The sequence below is a fragment of the Mauremys reevesii genome, linkage group 6 (assembly GCF_016161935.1).
Source record: "Mauremys reevesii isolate NIE-2019 linkage group 6, ASM1616193v1, whole genome shotgun sequence".
NCBI classification, from domain to species: Eukaryota; Metazoa; Chordata; order Testudines; family Geoemydidae; genus Mauremys; species Mauremys reevesii.
Window position 1 is genome coordinate 26,333,853 of NC_052628.1, and position 22,838 is coordinate 26,356,690.

Below are 22,838 nucleotides of genomic sequence, written 5' to 3' on the forward strand. Positions count from 1 at the left end.
AATCTATATGCTGTCAGCCATAAAGCAAACAGAAAAAGCGATCATCCGTCAATGCTTGATCATAACAAGGTTGTGGTTCTTTTAGTTTCATGAGTGATGTTATGCAGTAAATTATTATTCTCTACTTGCCACTTTGTTCAACAATATGTGTCATGTTGTACCATGTGTTACATAACTTACATTTTCCTTCTTCATTCCTACACAGGACCTTGGCATCATCTATGATTTGTATAACTTCAACTGACTCCCCTGGTTTCACTTGTAAGTCTTTTGCTCCCCATTTTTTAGATGGCATATCTGCGATAATCGTAGTGGAATAAAGAACTCTAATTTCACCTTCAAACTGCAAAAACAAAATAAAGAGATGCAAGATGCAAACATTACACAAGCTTTATAGTCTCTTATACATTGTGTTACAGTCTCTTAACACTTATGGTTTGGTTTTCAGAAACTTAAGTAAAGTAATTGCGCAAGTAATTGTGTGCGCTGTTATGGTATCTATATTTCTGACTGCACATCTCTTACTCCTCTTTATTCCATGCAGAACATAGGGCTTTCCATCTTTGCTGATCTCCTGCTGCTGCAGGCTTAGCTTCTTCCCATATTATTTTCATGGCTTTTGGTTCTGCTTCTGTTGTGTGTTTCTATGTTATTCTTGGTCTCCCTCATTGCTTGTTGCCCTGGCTCTGTTCCAGTCCTATGTCTATCTCGTTATATTATTCAGGTATTTCCTTCATGTATGTTCTAGACATCTCCATTTTTGTTCCATAATTTCCTGTCCTATCGGTTTCTGTTTTGTCCTCCAGAGTTCTTCATTTGTGTTTTTTTTACTGGCCATCAGATATTGAGGATTTGTCTAAGGCAGCTGTTTATGAAAACTTAGTTAGATAGTAAAGTCTTAATAAGTCTCCAAGTTTCAGTGCCATATATTAATATTACCTTGACAATGGTGTTAAATATTTGAAATTTAATCTGGAGGGCAAAATGTATGTTTCTCCAGATCAACTTTAGCATTACAAAGGCATGTCTGTCTTTTGATATTCTGGCTTTAATGTCTGTTCTACCTGTGACATTTACAATGCTGCCAAAATATGTGAAATATTGGATTTTTTTATGTCAGTCCCAGAAAAGGTTATTGGTGCTTCTTCTTGTGGCTTAATTCACATGGTTTTAGTTTTCTTGGTGCTGATTTTTAATCCCACTAATTGTGCGTAGGCCTGGATCATTTGATTTTGGCTTGCACGTCTCTATGGGTATGGGATAGCAAATTGATGTCATCTGCAAAGCTATTTGCATATGCAAGTACCCAATTTGCTGATACAAATAGAGAATGCAACTGCATATCAAAGTGTTTGAAAGTCAGCCCTTGGTGTGAATGAATGGGATGATGTATATTTTATCCAAGTCAGTCAAAAAATCATAAATGACAAACTCCTATTGACATGAAGTGTACCTAATAAAATCACTTCTTTCCCAATAGGCTACTCCTTTCACACAATTATTCAGCTGCCTTTGAATAACTGTACTGATTTCTAAATGTTTGTAGGGAAATTTTTGTGTTAGCGAAGGTTGCTGAACTGACACAGGTGGAGAGTGAAATCATCTTTCATCAAACAAACAGGTACAGCACAGGCAGTGGCAATGCAGACTTCCCACACTGTTTTCCAATATGCTCCAGCTCTGAGCTGGATGAATCACTCTAAAAATCAGAGCACAGATCGTTCAGTCCTTGGCCACTGTGTTGAGACTGTCAACAAAAGCGCCAATTTTATTCAGTTTGTATCCATGTCCCAAGTGTGTAAAATACTGGCAAACATTCTATGGTTTATAGCTAATGTAATGCTGATTTTTTTTAAAGGCTCCAGAGGCAATCCTGGCAATTACAGGCCAGAAAATCTAACTTCAGTACCAGGCAAATTGGTTGAAATTATAGTAAAGAACAGAAATATCAGACACAGAAATGAACACAATACGTTGGAGAAGAGTCAACACGGATTTTGTAAAGGAAAATTGTGCCTCATCAATCTGTAGAATTCTTTGATGGATCAACAAACATGTGGACAAGGGTGATCCAGTGTACTGGATACAGTGTACTTGGACTTTCAGAAAGCCTTTCACAAGGTCCCTCACCAAAGCCTCTTAAGCAGACATGGGATAAGAGGGAAAGTCCTCTCATGGATCAGTAACTGGTTAAAAGATAGGAAGGCCAAAAGTAAGAATGGGATCAAAAAGAATCAGATAAATTCATGGAGGATAGGCCTATCAATGGCTATTAGCCAAGATGGTCAGTGAGGCAACTCTATGCTCTGGGTGTCCGTCCCTAAAACTTTGACTGCCAGAAGCTGGGACTGGACAACAGGGGATGGATCTTTCGATAACTGCCCTGATCTATTCATTCCCTCTGAAGCATCTGGCACTGGACGCTATTGGAAGACAGGATTCAGGGCTAGATGGACCATTGGTCTGACCCAGTATAGCCATTCTTGGGCTTTTATTGTGTAAGAGGAACGATCTTTATTACTTTGCAGCATACCTGCATCATATAGTTTTTGAGATAAGAATGGCCATACTGGGTCAGACCAAAGGTCCATCCAGGCCAGTATCCAGTCTACTGACAGTGGCCAATGCCAGGTGTCCCAGAGGGAGTGAACCTAACAGGTAATGATTACGTGATCTCTCTCCTGCCATCCATCTCCACCCTCTGACAAACAGAGGCTAGGGACACCATTCCTTACCCATCCTGGCTAATAGCCATTAATGGACTTAACCTCTATGAATGTATCTAGCTCTCTTTTAATGCCTACATCCTATTTCAGTTATTAATTGTAGCAGTTGTTTAATCTTTTGTGTACCACAAAGCAAAAAAACCTCCTTTAATTAAAATGATACAATAAATGACAAGTCTGTGTGAATTGTACTGTTATTACTAATTCGTGCCTACTGTGGTAGTGTCAGACATAAGGCAGAAACCTACACAATGTAAATTAATCTTGTACAAATTACTATACTTCTAAGATGCTGAGCGTTGGCCTAAGTTTGCCACTGGTTTCAAATGGCATCAGGACAGGTCTAAGCAACATTGAAAATTGCTGCCCTTATCCAGTGGGTCTAAATATAAACAAGTCTACATCATTGCACTAATCTTTGTTCCTAAACTGTCATTTGAAAGAGCTAGAGTTGCCACAGGAACACACAACTAAAAGATATATATATTTTATGTTAATATAACATCTTCAGTTTAATTTAACTTTACCAAAAAGGGTGTCAGATGGATGAAAGCCAAAGTCTGAAGCAGGTCAATTCCCTGACTGAAGAGTTGGCTACAGAATCTCCTGAATTCTAATCTGAGTTTTTACATTGATTTGGACAAGTCACTTACGATTTCTAGGATGCTGAGCACCCATAACCCCTGATTAATTCAGGAAAACTGAGGATCTCAGGACCTCTGAATTCACCTCTCTGGGTCAGTTCCATCATCTATAGAAGTGGGGATAGTAATATTTTGCTACTTCAAAAGGTACTTGTGAGGATCAACTATCTAACTTTGCTCAGCACTCTGAAGATGTAAATTGTCAATTATTACAAGCACTCACTGACTATGTGTCTATGTGCAACTCAAAACTGCTTTGATTTTATTTCCTTTTATTTCATTGTTAAGCAAGTATTGACTTAACTGAGATAAGTCTTGTCCTTGAAAACCTTTGTTCATGCAGAATATACTTGCTTGCTGTAGTAATCCAATTGAAATTGATGGGATTTCTTATGTAAAGCTTTGCAAGATCAACATTTAGGGGGAGAAATCAATGCTGATTATTGGAATTTTTAAAGCTATGTTAAAAATATTGAGTGAAGTACAGTGAATATTATTCCATTTAAGGTGATCATGTGATCTACAAAAATGAGTACTTTACCTTTCAGTGGCAGAAGAAATCAAGGGATAATTTAAAAATTAGAGAATAAACTATGCAAGCATTTTCATTTTTAGATTGTATTCAAATAAGACTTACTTTAAACTTTTTTCTGAACTCTTTCTCCTCTTTTTCCATCTTTTTAAGCTTTCGTATGTCTTTCTCATCTGATTTACCCCTTCCGAGGCTCAGAGATTTCATAATTAATGATGATCTAAAACACCAGATTAGAGACAAAACACAATTAATAACATGTGATAGGATGTGATACACTTTCAGACACTTCAGTAAACTTGCATTTACACTTCATTTGTCTTTGATCAATTTCTTTTACACCTACTGTGCTAATATGGATAATCATTATACACTAACAGTTGGATTTAAAAAAGTAGGAATATTTTCCTTTCTATGTTTATTAAGTGTATGTGAGTTCTGACTTATTTATCTATTACCCACACAAAATAAGAAAACTATTCAAAAGATACCTCTTACCTATGTACTATAGATTAGTTAAATGACACACTATTTTAGAACCCTATGCAGGATGTGGTTTTCTGGGGAACATGTATGCTTGGTGTGCAACAGGCTGAGTAATCTGGATGACTATTCCATTGCGGAGATGCCTGGATAGTCTTAGCCTCTCACAGAGTAGCAGCCTTAAGCCTATGTGACCACACACAGGACTGGCTCCAGGCACCAGAGGAGGAAACATATGCCTAGGGCGGCATATGCTAAGGGGCGGCATTCTGTCCATTCTTGGGGCAGCACAGTCCAGGCGTTTGTTTTTTTTTGCTTCGGCAGTTTGGGCAGCAGTCCAAGCGGCTTATTATTATTATTATTATTATTATTTTTTATTTTGCAAAAATGGTAGAGCCGGCCCTGACCACACATGACCTCATTATTCCAGGGAATCTGCACCACACAAATATACACAAGGTTCACCTAGAGTGCCATTGTTACTTCCATGTTTGTGATGCTGTCAGACTGCCTGTGGCAGAGACTGAATTCCTTTGCCACCCTCCATCTCTCCACTTCTGGAAAGCTGAGCTTTGACTCCACCTCCTGTCTTTCCGATCTTTTTAGGGCTGGAAACCACAGAACGTTTCACAAAGGGAGGCTGTTGAAATAGCCTGGAAATGGTGGGTCAGATCCTTCCTTTGTATGTGGATGTTGTTAGTTTTCTGTGTTTTTGTCACCTCCAGACTGGGTTACTGAGGTGCTTTCTACTGGGACTATACTGAAGACCAGTGCCGGCTCCAGACCCCAGCGCGCCAAGCGCGTGCTTGGGGCGGCATGCCACGGGGGGCTCTCTGCCTGTCACCGGGAGGGCGGCAGGCGGCTCTGGTGGACCTCCCGCAGGCGTGCCTGTGGAGGGTCCGCTGGTCCCGCGGCTCCGGTGGACCTTCCGCAGGCATGCCTGTGGAGGGTCCGCTGGTCCCGCGGCTCCGGTGGACCTTCCGCAGGCATGCCTGCGGATGCTCCACCGGAGCCGCGGGACCAGCGGACCCTCCGCAGGCACGTCTGCAGGAGGTCCACCAGAGCCGCGGGACCGGCGACCGCCAGGTCATCTCCAGGTACAAAACCAAGTGTTAATGTAATGCATACGGTAAGTCTCTAAGTGGCTTGGGTCCTCAATACATTAGGGATGTAACCTTAGAGGTTTTTAAGGCCCAGCTTGACAAAGCCCTGGCTGGGACGATTTAGTTGGGGTTGGTCTTGCTTTGAGCATGAGGTCCCTTCCAACCCTGATATTCTATGATTGCCTTCTCTCTTCACATGATACTGGAGCATCTGAGATCAACCATAGCGCTCAAGATGTCAGTCCCTAGGTTTAAATAGAAAGATTAATGGCAGGGCAGTTACAGCAGGAAGTCCTTGACTCTGGAATTCATTTCTCCCTTTGGGGCAACAGAGCCTGAATTTGTTGAAATTCAGGGCATGTTGCAAAGCCTATTTACTCGACACCCAGGCAATGAAAACTACAGTACCTGGCAACAGCACACAAGATACACAAGCTGAGTAATGTAACAATTTGCCATAGCAAATACTTTGAAAATGTGTCACAGCATATATAATCTTTTCCCACAAGTATAGCTTTTATTTTCACTTACCCAATTTCTATTGGTGGAGGAGGGAATTCGGATGATTCTACATCATCATAAACATCATTGTCTCCTGCGTCTGAAACAGCAGAATTCAAAAAAATGAAAGATTAGTATGCAGTCCTTGGGTAGTGCATACAGTCCCACGCTGTAACAAAATGTATGTTAAAGAGGACAATAAATTGCAGCATGAAGTGTATCCATATATTTTATAGTTAACAGGCAGCTTTTCATTGTGGATTGTCTCACACTATGTCTCAGGACCAATTTATACTAAAATCAGCCAATCTTTTCAGAATAATACTATTAATAATAAACAAAGGGTATTCACTGATATTTTAATCTTTTTAAGATTAAACAAGTTTTAGCACATGTTGGTTAATGCAGTCGCCTTTAATCTTCACTTTAATTAGGTCATTTTCCACTGTGCTGCCTCAAAGTATGCATTTTGGGCTCGATTTTCATTCACACTAAAGCCATTTTACACCACTCTGGTAATATAAAGATGCCTTTTACTGGACATGAATCAAATTTATGTTATCTTTCTGACTAGTTTATACTTTACACTGCTAGAGCAGTGGGAAGAGGCCATAGCATAAGTGAGAATCAGGCCCCAAAATTATACTTTGAAGCTGGCCCTATACGTTTGCAGAAAGGCATTAGTTGTTGATCAACACATCAAATCAGTCAGTGCCTAAAAAAAGTGATTACAGGAAATGTAGGCTTAAGTTTTGGTTCTAGGCAGCAGCAGCAAGAATCTTAAGAATTTGCTTAATATTCCATAGCTGGGTTGATATTTACCAGTGTTTGTGGCCTTAACAAGAGAGTGCATTATTTTTTAAAAAAATGTTCACTTCTGTATAATTGCACATTTTTAAAACCATGCATTCAATATTTCTTTCTAACAACAACTGTTTATACTGTATGATGAATGAAATAAGACATGTGGAAGAGAAAAAAAATTCTCTTTAACCTCTGAAAATAGGACAAGAAGCAATGGGCTTAAATTGCAGCAAGCAGGGCTGGCTCCAGGCACCAGCGCAGCAAGCAGGTACCTGGGGCAGCCAAGGGAAAGGGGTGGCACGTCCAGCTCTTCAGCAGCATTTTGGCAGCAGGTCCCTCTTGGAGGGAAGGATCTGCTGCCGAAGTGCCGCCAAAGAAGAAAGCGGCGCAGTGGAGCTGCCGCCAAAGTGCCGCCAATCGCGATCACAGCTTTTTTTCCCCCCCCTGCTGCTTGGGGCGGCCTAAACCCTGGAGCCGGCTCTGGCAGCAAGGGCGGTTCAGGTTGGACATTACAAAAAACACTGGAACAAATTGCCTAGGGAGGATGCAGAATCTGCATCATTGGAGAATTTTAAGAGCAGGTTAGACAAACACCTATCAGGGATGGTCTAGATAATACTTAGTCCTGCCTTGAGAGCAGGGGACTGGACTAAATGACCTCTCGAGGTCCTTTCCAGTCCTACACTTCAATGATTCTATGATTCATAAGCAAAAAATCATGACACTTTATTAAAGGTGCACTGCCTTTTACAGACCCAATATTACATTTGTACGTGAGCTAAGGTATTTCAAAATTTAATCAATGGGAAATCCTGATTCTTATTTTTGATCTTTTTTGTGTGAATAGCATAATTCAGAACAATATATGCAGCAGTGTTGGTGTTAACTACATTATGCTGCAAGAATTAATATAAAAATAAAACAGTGAAAAATTACATTGGGTTATTGCTTACCTTTCCTAAGCATCTTTATTGGAGGATTCATGCTGAAAAAAATGCAATCTTCATTAAATAATTATAATCAATGAACAGACTTTCTCCTAATTTAAACCACTGATAGCCGGTTCACAACACTGGTGCTGCACATTACCTATTGTTAAATTTGTGCCACTCTGCCAACACTAGAAATGGTCATGTGGTTTTTACCAGTGTATCAGGTAAACATGTTCAGAATTGATCTACTCTGTTTCTACTCTATTTCTCCATCACTGGTAACACTGGAGGAGATGCACCAGTCTTATGACAACTGTGGGAGATAACCCAGAAACTGTAATTGTTGACAAAGCCAATGGGAGAAGGATTGGACCAAATAAAGTGGTTCTGCTGTGATTTTTTTTTAATGTTTCTCCATATTTCATAGTCTTCTTTTAGACAGAGAGCATGTGATTTGTGGCTTCATTGAGTATTTGGAATCAGAAATTATGGAGAACTGCTTGTGAGAATTGGAGAGGTTTTTTTGAATAGGAGGAGGATCCGGTAAGAGGAGGAGACAATCTTTGCCATTCTTCTGTTTTGCATATTATACATATTTTGGGCTCACAGGGCCAGATTCACCAGTATACAGCAGCTGGTTAGTGCCATGCTGGCGATGCAAATAAAAGTAACTTCTGCTGAGTTTATAATAAAGTCATGTCACCAGAAAGGCACAAAGTAGCTGGGATGTTCTGATGAATAAAGCCCTCTGTTTTTCACAGCAAAAATAATATTTTAATTTAGTGATTGAGTTCTTTGGGTAAATAAAAACATTTTGTTAACACAGAATGCTTATATTATACAACTGAAAATATGTCCTCTCGACAGTTCTAAGACCATTTTATAGGATGATTTCATGTTATAGGCTTGCATAAATCAATTAGTAAGCATTTTGGACCCAGTTCAGCAGTACATCCCTATTCATCAAAGGACTTAAGTACATGCTTCACTTTAAGCACATGCTGAAGTCCCACTGAAATCAATGTTTTATTGAACAGAGAAGAACATATGAATGTGTGTACACGCTGTGCTGGATTGGGACATCTGTTCTCTTTGAATCTGAAGTCAAATGTATGCGCTTCATACATTCTGTCATTAATAAAGATAGCATAGCATGGGAAAGGACATGCTGCAGTAGGCAATGGAGAGCAATATTATTTCAAAATCTGTTTATCTGTGTGCAGTTTGATTCGTGACTGATTAAGTTGCTATGAGAACATGTTAGTAGCACATGATCAACACGATGTTAGCATTAGTTGTAGTGCACTATGTTTTCATGGCAGACTCTTACAAGGAACCTCCATTATCTTCTGCCTCATTGTCTTTGGTTGTTTTCTCTCGTACACTTTTCTTTTTGTCATCTTTTCCCTTTAACATCTTCAAAAGTCCCCAGGACCGGGAGTCATTCTTATCTTCATCCTGTGATATAGACCTTTGGAGTATGCATGCAATTATCACAATGCAGAATGGGACATTCTTTCTCAAAAAGGCCATTTTCAGCTCTTGGTTGATGCACGTAATTCTCGTTACTGAGAACTAGGGGCATGCCATGAAGTGAGAATAGACACCTATTAACTTATTTTCTAAAATGTTAGTACTTAATAAATATAGAATTAAAAATGTTATTAGAACAACAGCCATACAAAAACAAGTGGCTAACTACAGCCCAGATCCTGGAAATACATAACCACATGCCCAACTCTTGCATAGTCTTATGCAGCTCAATAAGACTACACATATGAGTATAATTAGGCATATGCTGTAGGATCAGGGTCTAAGGCCCCAATCCTGTAATTGGCTCACTGCAGTTGCAAAGGTCTGCTTGAGCGGTGTTGGTTGCAGACTGAGGCCTATACAGCACAAACACACAAGATCGGACATACTGCAGTGTACTTACGGCAAAGTAGAGAGTGTTAAGTACAACTCTGCATTGCACTGGAAGCCTTCCCAACAGTGCAGTGTAATGTATAGTGGAGGGAAGGTGGAAGGAGTCAGAAAGTATCCCGTTTTAGGCATTTATAATGAGTAACATCCTGGACTAGAAGAAAATGATCCAGCTCTTTTAGGTCATTCACATTTAATGTTTGTATGTTGTTATTTAGCAAGCTAGCATTTGTACCTTTCTTTCCTTTCCTCTAAGGATTATTCTGTCCAGTTGGGTTTTGGATGCAGCTTCTTTTGCTGCCTTTATTAATCCAGTCCACACATTAATTATCCTATTATTTAAAAAAAATCTTTCCAGAAGTACCATAGAATTCAGTTCTTATCTTCAGATCATGCCTTCTTGTTTCTGAATCTGTTCACTGCTGGAATAGTTTGGTGGCATTCAAGTTCTGTGTGTCTTTTTGAAGTCAGTGGAACCATTCATGTTTACACCAACTGAAGAGTTAGCCAAATACTTGTTAATTATTATCCCAAATTTAAAATGTTAAAATAAAAAGCTATGGGACTGAGTTCAAATGGGTAATGATCATAAATGATATAAACACTTACTTAGCATTAACATCTTCATCATCAATTCCATCATAAATTTCTTCATCGGGGACAGGAGGTGGGAACGTCACTTTAATAGATCAAAAAGTGAAATAATCCATGAATACTCCGATTCTGTTACAGTGGGATATTAACCAGTGGTTTGCTATAGGCTGCTACTTTTCTGAGGCACTTGTAACGTTAAACGTACTGGGCTAGGTCCTCAGCTGGTGTAAATTAGCAGAGCTCCTTTTGTCAATGAAGCTCTTCTGATTTATATCAACTTGAGACTGGCCCGTAGTATGTAAATAAAATAATGCCAATAATAATAAGTTGAACATTGAAAACAAATAAGTAATTGATGAAAACTGGAGAGCTATTATGCTTTTGACCAACTCAGAAACAGGGTTTGTAACTTTTTCATTTTATTTCTGTGTGTGACTTTAGTACAGGTGAAAGGTGCCAGATGAACATAAAGGTACCAGACCAACATTGTTAAAGACTGACATCCTCTATTCATGTACAGAAGACGTGAATCAGAGGCAGTAGCAATGAAGCTTCTGCATATTGGCCCCCACCATGCCTCAATCGTGATCTATGGGCATCACCTGATGGAATGAAAAGGTAGTTCAGTCTCCCTGTCCCATCAGTATCTGGCCTCTCTGGTCAGACTGTCACCTGAGAACAATACTTAGTTGGGTGGGATCTTCCTTCTGCGTTGCTGGGTGGTGGCAGGGGCGAAGTATGACAATTTCCATTCCTGACAAGTACCCTCAACTAAGCTGAGAGGATGATCAGAGCCTAAACCTATAAAATATGACTGGAACCAGACTTCCCCCTTAGCTCTGCCAGTGAACCATCATTTTGACTACCAGTATACCTAGCTATTTCAGTGTTTGGTTTCTTTTGAGCAGAAACTCTCAGTCATACTGAAATTTTGCCATTTTACATGATGTTTTGATAGTGTAGACTAGCGTCTGCAATCATCCTCAATCTCAGAGAATCATAGAAGATTAGGGTTGGAAGAGACCTCGGGAGGTCATCTAGTCCAATCCTCTGCTCAAAGCAGGACCAACACCAACTAAATCATCCCAGCCAAGGCTTTGTCAAGCTGGGCCTTAAAAACCTCTAAGAATGGAGATTCTACCACCTCCCAAGGTAACCCATTCCAGTGCTTCACCACCCTCGTAATGAAATAGTGTTTCCTAATATCCAACCTAAACCTCCACCACTGCAACTTGAGACCTTTGCTTCTTGTTCTGTCATCTGCCACCCAGGGGCGGCTCTAGGAATTGCGCCACCCCAAGCAGGGCGGCACGCCGTGGGGGGTGCTCTGGCAGTCGCCAGTCCCACGGCTCCAATGGACCTCCTGCAGACGTACCTGCAGAGGGTCCACTGGTCCCGCGGCTCTGGTGGACCTCCCGCAGGCATGCCTGTGGATGCTCCACCGAAGCCGCCTGCCGCCCTCCCGCGGCACACTGCCCCAAGCACGCGCTTGGCGCGCTGGGGTCTGGAGCAGGCCCTGCTGCCACCACTGAGAACAGTCTAGCTCCATCCTCTGTGGACCCCCCTTCAGGTAGTTGAAGGCTGCTATGAAATCCCCACCTCACTCTTCTGCAGACTAAATACCCCAGTTCCCTCAGCCTCTCCTTGTAAGTCATGTATCCCAGCCTCATAATCATTTTCGTTGCCCTTCGCTGGAATCTCTCCAATTTGTCCACATCCCTTCTGTAGTGGGGGAGGAGGACCAAAACTGGACGCAATACTCCAGGTGTGGCCTCACCAGTGTTGAATAGAGGGGAATAATTACTTCCCTCGATCTGCTGGCAATGCTCCTATTAATACAGCCCAATATGCCGTTGGCCTTCTTGGCAACAAGGGCACACTGCTGACTCATATCCAGCTTCTGGTCTACTGTAATCCCCAGGTCCTTTTCTGCAGAACTATTGCTTAGCCAGTCAGTCCCCAGCCTGTAGCGGTGCATGGGATTCTTTTTTCCTAAGTGTAGGACTCTGCACTTGTCCTTGTTGAACCTCATCAGATTTCTTTTGGCCCAACCCTCCAATTTGTCTTGGTCACTCTGGACCCTGTCCCTACCCTTAAGTGTATCTATCTCTCCTCCCAGTTTAGTGTCATCTGTGAACTTGCTGAGGGTGCAATTAATCCCATCATCCAGATCATTAATAAAGATGTTGAACAAAACAGGCCCAAGTTTCCACAGGTGAAAGGCAACTGTATTAAACCATTGTGCCTCATAGTTTACCACTTGCTAAGTAATATTTGCATACTTGTGGGTAATTATCCCATTATCTGGAAACCACAAAGGTCTGCATCTGTAGGTAAGCACTAAATAAAACACACACACAAAAATATAGATGTAACAAAAATAAAACTCACCTCCAGTTCCACTTCGACCACCACTTTGGCTGGAAGGACAAAAGTTAAAGAACTTTTCATTCATTGTAAAAAGAAAACAACGAACACCCACACTTTTTCTTGACATATGCTCTAAACGTAGTATACTTTAATAGACATGGATCCATCCAAATACTACAACCAGATCCTACATCTAGATGCTCAGATGGGCACTCAGGAAAGTAAATGTCCATTTTGCGTGCCTCAATACTGACCTTCTAAATACCCAAATGTACCAATTCTTTCTCTCTCTCTGTCTTTCTTCACCACACTCATCACTATGATATATGAGTGCCCATTAGGCACCCAAAATCAGAAATTGGTTTCTCTCTCACTGATGCGCCAGGGAGCTCCTCATCCCATTCACAAACGAATAGGCTCTTATATGAAGAGAGATGAACCCTAAATGATTTGAATATGTCAAATATTTTCTGTTAACCTAGTATTTTACTCCAACAATTGCTGTCCCTACCCCCTCCCTCTGGAATAGTTCATCCCAAAGAAAGAGGCACCCAAGACTATTATAAAGTAGCATTCCAGAAGAAATATGGGACAATTATCTATAGCCAGCTATTCAATGTAAAAACAAAAAGGGGACTCGATCTTGGAAAAAAAGTTAGCTCCCAAATTCTCTGTGTATATAAACTAGTACAGGTTCACTGAAGAGCTGTGCCAATTTACTTGAGCAGAAAATTTGCTCCTTGGTCTTTAAAACATTGTTAGCAATTTCCAACAAAGCATCATTTTCATTTGATTTCAGAAAGAAGTGCTACTATTTATTTATATTTGTAGGTATTTCTATGGCACTCATCACTATATTTAATTTTAGATGTACTTCATGTTCCTGTTGACATCACTGAGACTATCAATCAACTAATGTATTTCTTATTGTAAGTAAGGGTGGCATAACCTGACCCCAAAACTTTAGTCCAATGTATATATAGATAAGATTCCATCCCCGATCATGCCATTTTCATAAGACATAAAGGTAAATAAATGAAATTATGACAATACACCTTAACTAGGTCTGATCAAGTGATGCCTTAATTTTCTAAATGTCATGTTCCTAGAGTATTCCAAGTGCTATATAAATTGGTATGAGCCCATTTTTCTAACTGTGATTCAATGCAACCAAAAGCAGGGTTATAGCAACTTAAGCATTCCTACTTTCAAATAAAAAACATACATACATTTTTTTCTTTAAAATGCCTCAAGACATCAAATTTCAGTATATCATGAACTTCAGCAGTTTTAGGCTTTTATTAAACATTGGAGTCGTTACCAATGACACATTACCAGTTACAATAAGTTTTCGTCAATGAGTTTTTTATTATGGGGATCCTATGTTGGTCTCAAAACATATTGGTGCATGTGTCAGATATTTTGATATATGCAGGATAATTCAAGCTCATGAACTGAATACAAGGCTATAAATCACTAGAGATGATAAAAATGCCAGAATATAGCTTGAAGGATTTAATGAATTACAGGACTCTAAAAGCAAGTTCCAGCCCTTTAGCCACTGTACAGCCTTTTACTGTTATTAGTATTAGACAAAAGTATAAGGAATCATACTTAAACCTCACATATATAGTCTAATATTTTCTAAATAATCCAGTTTAATAAATAACTATGCATCCATCCTGATTGGCTATTGAAAACACAGCACATCTAAATTCCTTGAATTGAGATGAATGATTGTAATGTCCATCATGAAAAGGAGAGGTCTAAAAATACTATTGCAGTGAGATACCTAATGTTGGAATTGACTCTGACCTGGACTAGTGAGCGTAGCTTGATTCGCCGGTATGGCTAAACTGTGCTTGGCATAATCCAATGTATGGCAGAGGAAGGTAGCTGTAATCAACCTCTCTGCTCCCAGCTCCAGGGAAGCACTAGTTGCTCATTTGGTCCCCTCTTAAAATAGGGAGAAAATACTATCCTGACAGCAGTTATTTTGTGTCCAGCTGTCCAGAGCACCCAGGGGATGTTTTGGCATCTGAGGAAAACCCAGCCACCTCCCCTTTATCCCAGCCACACCTGTATGTCAAGAGATGGGGAGTATCCTAGGTACTAATAGGATGGCTGCATGGCACTGGAGGATTCTCCTCTGCAAAGGAAATCCTCCACAGCCTGGATATGGCATTCGTTGAGGTTGGGAGGTTAACTATATTAGCCACTGATCCCTCCCAAGGTCTATCCCAGTCATGCCTCCAAACATCCCTCCATATTCTTGTAAAGAGGCACAGAGAGCCCAAAGCTCATGGGCTGAGGGAATGAATAGGGGTGAGGAGTACACCTGTGCAGCTGCAATGCTTCCTTCGCTTTTAGGGTCTTTTGTACCTGTGGACTAGAAAGGGCAGCATGCGACTTTAAGAGAGAAGGAGAGAACTGTGTTGTTTGTTCTGTGATCTGTTTTGTGCTTCATCTATGGGATCCTGCATTTCATCTGATTGCCTTCTATGGAGTTCTGCTAGTATTTTCTACACTTCCACTGTTATCATACTCCATTATGCATAAATGCTTCTAGATGCTGGATTCTCTCTTTCATTCTTACTTCTCTCACTACTTCATTCTTTTTAGGTCAGTTACATTTTTCTTATATGATTAGCTGTTTTTCATTTGCTACAAGAGTCTGTTTTATATTTGCAAAAAGTTGAGTGGTGTCATAAATTGTGGTACATAGAGAACAGTCACGCTGCTCACGCCTAGCATGCATCTCATTGAGTCAAATCCTGAAGAACTTGTGAAGTCAGTGGAAGTTTTGCCTAAACAAAGGCAGTGTAACTACTGGAAAAGAATTTACAGATTTAATCCAGAGTTTGCAGTTCAAAGTCATTTTCTTCTCAGAGAGTGTAATTAGCTAAATGAGATAGGGTTTTGTCTTCTTTCATACATCTCAACTCTTTGTGGGAGATCTGACAGTAAGTCTTATGTCACCAAGGATTGTTTTGATTGTATTGACAGTCTAATGTTCTGAACCTAGAGCTGAAATGAATTATGAAATTATTCGAATGCCTGATTAAACAACCAAGATGGCTTCTGAAGCTGAAAATATTGACTAAGACAGGCATAGTGAACGGATTGGTTTAGATGCTGTAACTTAAAGTTACAGACTGCCTGGAAGGAAATCCCACAATGCCTTCAACTCATACAGTGGGAATCATTAAACAAGCAGCATTTAATGTGCCATGGTAGTGAACTTCACCATGGAATTTGTAGTATTTCCCATTCTAAGTACAGGAAATCTTATGGTAAAACTCAAATGCCTCAGGCCAGCATATGCTGGTTTTTTAATCATGCTCACTGTAATTTCAGGTATTTTAAAATCTGATGTTTTGTGTCAGCAAGAATATATTCTTTTTCAAATTAAAAAATGCTTTGTTCCTCTGTTGTAGTTTTCCTCATTTGGGTTGGTTGGGTTAATCTATCAAATTGGATTAAATCAACTTCCTTGAGTGGCTTCACACGTACCTGCCGATACTGTCCTGCTCTCCAACATCATCATACACTTCTTGGTCATTGTCTACACGTCTCAGGGAAGCACTCGTGGAAGCTCTTTGTTTTCTTTTTAAAGAATCATAGTCAATCTCCACCATGGTTGTTTTAACGTATCCATCTAAAACAATGAAAGCTTATGATCAAGCAGCAACAATTTTCATTTAAAAACTCAACAGCTAAGGAAGAACTTTAATAGAAGCTGAGAACTCAAATGATTCCAGTTGTATTGAGTGCTGAATAACTCTATAGAAATTTCTGAATCTAAGCATGTTGGGCCTTAATCTTCTCCACTTACACTGTGCAAATCAGGTGTAACTTCATTGAGTTCAATGGATTTAGACACACTTGGGTCATAGGAGAATCAGGCTCCTTGTCTTGGAAACAAAGCCCCCATTATAAAGATGAGTTAACACTTCATAATCAATACAGTGATATCCACTAGAGACCCTAGGTCAGATACTCAGCTGTAGCAGAGGAGTGTGCAGTGCAGCTGGTGGGGAGTGGGGCAAATGGCAAAGTTGCTTTAAGACACTTTTTCTCAGTTAATCCTGGCATTACTGTGCAAATGGCCAGTCCTCCAGCCTAACTTAGGGCAGTCTATGGTCCAAGCAGGCTGATAGATAGAGCACTGAGATGCAGGGACATTATAGCCACACTCCTTATGCTGTGAGCTCATAGAGAAGTACAAAGGAGTTACTGTGCCGGCCTTTTGCCACTGCAGATTCAGCCTACATGGGGGTGATCCTCTTGCTACCTAGGTATCCTGGCAGCCTGGAGGACCAGTAGAAAGTAGCTTAGCTCATCTGAGGATTGGAACTTCCACCTTTATCACTTGCACTTGAGTTTACTGTGTAGATGTCCCTGGCAAAAATTCTATAATAATAAGATGGATTTAAACACTGTATCTGCTAAGCAATAAAATGATAGGCATGCTGACTACACCAACTGTATTTGACAATAAGCATGAATATATTCTTTCAAAACGGAGAAAAGCACATAGGAATGAGCACTGAAAACCCTTCTTCCTCTCCTGCTGCAGCAGCAGCCCAATTTCTGATGCATTTCCCCTCTAACCTACATCTGAATTCCACATGAAAATTAAATAACTGGAAAAAAATGATGGAATCTTGGAAAGTAAATCACAAACAAAGTCATTGTTGCTTTTTTCAAGTGAATAATTTTTTTATACCATTTGATACTCTCATTCCCTTTTCAAGCCCTCCCCTCCCTTATCAGTTTGTACGCTTTTAAGTAGGCAGATAAGATTCAGGTTGAAACACTGATGATCTACACTGAGTTGCACCTTTAACCTTCACCCATGGGAAGGCTGGTACAACTTCTGCTTTTGCTGAAATAAAAATCAGTTTATGACAAGCCAAAATAAGTGAAACTAATTGGCTTGTGACAACTGCACAAGAACCATAACTCCCCTACAGAGATTTTTTTCTGTATGTATAAAACTTCCCAAACACAACATATTTTTAAAAATGAAAGGTGCTTTTAAAGTATAAATTAGCATGCCTATTCTCGTAAAGCACTTACGCCCTGATCCAGCAAAGCATTTAAACAGGCGAGTAGTCCCACAAAAGTCAATGGGACTACTAATGTTTTTGAAGTTAAACCCATGTTTAAATGCTTTGCTGGATCAAGATCCTAATGCCCGTGTCTCTGTAAATTAGAGACCAGATCCTCAGTTGGTGTAAATGAACATAGTTCCACTTATTTCACTGATTTACACCAGCTGATGATCTGGCCCTAGCTGCATATGTGTGTGCGGGGCTGGGGCTAAGGGTAGGGATGGGAAAAAGGAAAGATACATTTTAGATTTCAAAAAACAACTTTTGATTTTAGGAATCGATATTCAGACAAAAAGTTGGAATGTTCCCATTTTTCCTTCAGACTGGTAGGAAGTTCTAAAGGCTACTTTTCTTCTTGCTTACACTCCTCTTACTTACACCAGTCTTACATCTGTGTAACTCCAGTGACTGTAAATGAGGGGAAATTTGGGCCCTTTAGTCTTTTGAATGCAACATTTTATCTAATCTAATCTAATCTCTCTCTTTTTTTGACTGCTCTTAAAATACTTCCACAGAGTCAAGCTTCAGTGCTGACTCTAAGGCAGACACACTGAACCACATCCTCAGTGGGTGTAAACTGGTGTAGCTCCAGTGTGGATCTGGCCCATTGTCCTTAACTAATCCTAGAATCTCTAAGTTTGACACTCTATTGTACATAAGTTTGCTGTACGAGCTGTGCCCCACGTCAGATAAGCACAGCAGGATGAGTGTTGGCAGTTTCTGCTAGATGTCCTTGCCCATGCTGGCTGGGGACCCAGCCTAGCTAATATTTCTCTCCCATGTAATGCTGTATGTACTCAGGCAGTCAGTGTTTGACAGGGCAAACATTCAGGGGTAAAGTGGAGAATCAGAACGTACAATATCCTTTGGTTGTCCTGCCCAGCCACTTTCCTTCAGGGTTGTCTGTAATACGGATGATTTCAATATTATCACCCTGTTTCACAGTCAGCTCATTCTTCCCTCCCTTGTAGTCCATGCAAGCTCGTGCCTGATGAAGGACTTGAATGGGTCCAGATAACTGCACAGAAAAAGCAATAAAAGAAGTCACACACACACACAAACATGCGGAGGATGTGCTGATTGCTTTGACAAAAAATCAGATGAAACACAAAACAATAATAATTTGTTTTCAGTACCACCCACATGAGCTAGGCACTTTGCGAACAAACACAAAGGCACAGGCCCTGCTCCGAACAGCTTACACTTTAAAGACAAACTAAAAAGCAAAGGGCGTAGGGGAGGTGAACAGCATATAATTAAAGCAGTTGAGGTACTAATTGGCAATACAATGTATTAATAACATAGGGCTAGATTATGTAACCCTTGTTCACATAAGTGAACATTTATTTACTCACAGGAGCAGTTCCATGTACTTCAGTAGGACTGTTCATATGAGTAACTGCTGACCATCACATAATGATCTTTTTTTCAAGCTATGCTGTATGGATGATCCCCAAGTATCCAGAAGCTGGCCACAATCAGCCAGTTTCTTGAATTCAGGCACCATGAAAGAAGGACAGATTTGATTGTGGATTGGGTAGTGGCCATGTGGAGCAATGCAGGAAGGGTGTTCTGTGCATTAGGGGCAACAAAAGAGAAGATATCTGTTTAGATGAACACATCAATGTGTTCGTTTGCATGTTTGCATTTATGGATAATGATAGATTTTAGCCTCCATGATAGGATGGTCTATAGCCTAAAAACACTGAGCATGTTAATACACATACTTCAGCCAAGGATTCGGTGTGAGAAAGGGATTTGGGGCCTGATCCCTGAAAAAACATACATGTAGATACATTGCTATTGTGTCCACTATTTACTATCCAAAGTGCCAAATCTTCTCAGCCTTTCCACAGTAGTGGGATGCCCTAGACACAGAAGAATCACTGTGGTTTCTTTGGTTGCTCTGCAGGAACATAGCAGGGGCTTGTGGGCAGGCAACAAGGATGGTGGAAAATGACTAGTGGGTTTCCAGACTGCCTGGGTCTGCTGGTTACAAACTATGCGTAAAGGGCTTTGGGGCACAATGAACTGGGCTCACTAATACACACCAGGGGCTTTAGCAGTGGCTGCGGCTCAGGTGCCTCATTCCCAACCTCTGTATTGAGCTCGGAGATTTCATACTTCTTTGCATGGAGGAGCAACACTTGGGACAGGTCATTTACAGGTTCAGTCCTGGAAGGTGCTCCAGCCCCAGTTAAGCAAAGCATGTGTTTAACCTTAAGCATGTGAACACTGTGGACCTAATTCTCCTTTTCACGAAGGCCCCTCAATGCTACCTTAGCAGTGTAAAGGGGCTGTAAACTGTAAAGTTACAGTTATATAGATATGTTAAGGCCCTTTGCCACTACCAGTGCACATACAGGAGACTTTATGGAAATGAGAATCAGGCTCTGTACGCCTGAAATACTTGTGACTTTCACATGCTTAAATTCAAGTGTGTGTTTAAGTTCTTTCGGGGCCAGCTGGATTGAGGATCGAGCCTTCCTGAGGCTTAGTCCAGGGGACAAACCTTCACCCCAAATGCTAAACGAGCTGGCATCACCATGCAGCTTTGCAGCCAAACTGTGTCCTTGTGCTGTAATGTATGTTTTAAACTGTACAAGGCTAAATAATGACTGATGCACTTTGTGTAGCCTGCTAGAAAGGGACCTTACTTTGAACCTCTTTCTGATTTCTTGCTCTTTCTTTTCTTTTTCCCTTTGTTCTCTCTTCTCTTGTTCCAATCTTTTCTTTTCTTCCTTCTCTCTCTTCTTTTCTTGTTCTCTTGATGTGGCTCTGAACAATGAAAACAGATTATTTCACCGGTAAGGGGATGAATGTAGAAGCAAGTGGGCAGAAGTGGGTAGGCACTCACTGAAGCTTTCTCTTCCAAGATCAGCAAGAGCAGCTAGGAGGAGACTTCTCGTAATAAGAGCATGAAAACACTTTCTGAACCCTGTGGTGGCTGGTCCTGCATGGATGAGCTACATATGGGAGAGGGTATTTGGAGACCTTTTCCCTACAAGGCATGTGCACAGGATGCAACCATAATTTCGCTGGCTATGCTGGAAAGGCCCAAAGTGACAGTAGCCCCAGAGGGTATGTTTACACTGTAATTAGACACGCGTGGCTGGCCCATGCTAGCTGACTTGGGCTCATGGGGTTCGGGCTAAGGGGCTGCTTAATTGCAGTGTAGACATTCAGGTTCAGGCTGCAGCCCAAGCTTTGGGACTCTCACACCTCACAGGGTCCTGGAACCCAGGCTCCAGCCTGAGCCCGAACCCGAACGTCTACACCACAGTTAAACAGCCCCTTAGCCTGAGCTCCAGGAGCCCATATCAGCTGGCACAGGCCACCCATGGCTTTTTAATTGCAGTGTAGGACATGTCTGAGAGGCAAGGCCCTGCTCCTGCATGCTGGACAGCACCAGCAGGTGAGCCCTGGGGTGGAATAGAGAGGACTGGCTATAGCGTTGGAATGTGTAGCAAGACTTGTTACTGCCCAGTACCCTGGAACCACTGTCCCTAATGATGTTCTTCCCCACTGCACAGCAATGAGTCTCACAGGTATAACGTAGCCCCCGTTTTTTGTGTGCTTCTGTTGAACTGACTTGAATGGGCCCAGAGGTTATAGACTCATAGACTTTAAGGTCAGAAGGGACCATTATGATCATCTAGTCTGACCTCCTGCACAATGCAGGCCACAGAATCTTACCCATCCACTACTGCATTACCCTGTGTACAACTCATTTTGAGAGCCATCATTCATTTCAGCCTCAACATTACCTATGTTCCATGCATACTTTGTGTCTCCTTCCCTTTTATTGTTGAAAATCATTTTGCCTTAGAAATAAAGAATCATGAAACTACCCAAAAGACAAGCCTTCCACAGTGCTTTAGCTTTCCTGCATGAGTTATTTTTGTGTGTCCCTCATTTTGGGTCTCTGTCACAGGTTGCTTCCCACATGTGGGCCTTAGGAGGTTGTGGGGTGGCCTGCTGGTCCCTTCTGATGTGGGGCACTGCAGCAGTTCAGTGGGAGAGAAGCTTGCATTTCTGCTGTCTGTACCGTCCCTGCTCTGTGGACACACAGTGGGTTTCAGATCCGTGGAGATGTCAATCTAATAATGTCATGAGCTCTATTAAAATTCACTTTGAGAACAACAAAATAATTCAACTAGTACTGGGGTGGTGGTGGTACATTTTGTTCCCATTTCAGGCAGTAACTCTGTGCAGCAACTCAGCCATGTTCCAAAGAGCTGAAGAGCAAGCTCTTTTGCTACCCAGTTCAAAATAGTCACAGGATTTCATTTGAGGAAGCACCTCCACCCGCCTGCTACATCTAATTTTAGGAGGGAGTTAACCTGTAAACTGATGTGCTTTCTTTAGGGAAGATGATTAAGGTGGATTGAGCCCAAGATTGCAGTGCAGTTAAGCTTCTGGGCCAGATGAAGTATATTTCCTAGTGATCTGTTTCTTCATTCAGTAACAAAGACACAACGGATTATAGCTGTATACGTTAGATTTGATACCTGATGTCATTGATATCTTCATACATCTCTCCATCACTCTCTTGACCCTATAAGAAAAAATAATCATGATTCAGTCTCCAATGGCCCAAATACACTGGAGTTCAGTTTTATAGCTAGATACAAACAGACATACATTAAAGCAGAAAAATAATCTGAAAATGCATTTAATCTTTTCAAGCCCAAATTACTAAATTCAAGGGGGGCCAACCTGTGGCTCTGGAGCCACATGCGGCTCTTCAGAAGTTAATATACGGCTTCTTGTATAGGCACCGACTCCGGGGCTGGAGCAACAGGGGCCAACTTTCCAGTGTACCAGGGGCTGCTCACTGCTCAACCCCTGGCTCTGCCACGGGCCCTCCCCCCACTCCACCCCTTCTCGCCCCCTCGCCTGAGCCTGCCATGCCCTCACTCCTCCCCCTGGGAGTCTGCATGCCACAAAACAGCTGATCGGGAGGTGTAGGGAGGGAGGAGGAGGGGCTGCCAGTGGGTGAAAGGTGCTGAGAATGGGGGGGGAGGGGTGGAGCTGATGAGGGGGTGCTGACATATTACTGTGGCTCTTTGGCAATGTACATTGGTAAATTCTGGCTCCTTCTCAGGC

The 22,838-nt window shown here is 41.4% G+C and overlaps 1 protein-coding gene across 7 annotated transcripts in view; it reads right to left on the bottom strand.

Moving 5' to 3' along the window:
• The window catches only part of FYB1 (FYN binding protein 1), a 106,276-nt gene that overhangs the window by 5,899 nt on the left and 77,539 nt on the right, over nt 1-22,838 (bottom strand). For 6 of the 7 annotated variants that reach the window (XM_039544819.1, XM_039544817.1, XM_039544820.1 and 3 more), the window contains exons 6-16: nt 22,241-22,287; nt 20,387-20,507; nt 18,588-18,747; nt 16,126-16,270; nt 12,634-12,662; nt 10,258-10,327; nt 9,056-9,196; nt 7,747-7,778; nt 6,020-6,089; nt 4,008-4,122; nt 181-343 (exon numbers count right to left, since the gene is read on the bottom strand). In XM_039544819.1, the coding sequence (XP_039400753.1) occupies nt 181-343; nt 4,008-4,122; nt 6,020-6,089; nt 7,747-7,778; nt 9,056-9,196; nt 10,258-10,327; nt 12,634-12,662; nt 16,126-16,270; nt 18,588-18,747; nt 20,387-20,507; nt 22,241-22,287 (1,093 nt within the window). The remainder of the gene's footprint in view (nt 1-180; nt 344-4,007; nt 4,123-6,019; nt 6,090-7,746; nt 7,779-9,055; nt 9,197-10,257; nt 10,328-12,633; nt 12,663-16,125; nt 16,271-18,587; nt 18,748-20,386; nt 20,508-22,240; nt 22,288-22,838) is intronic. The other variant, XM_039544824.1, reaches the window with a different exon arrangement.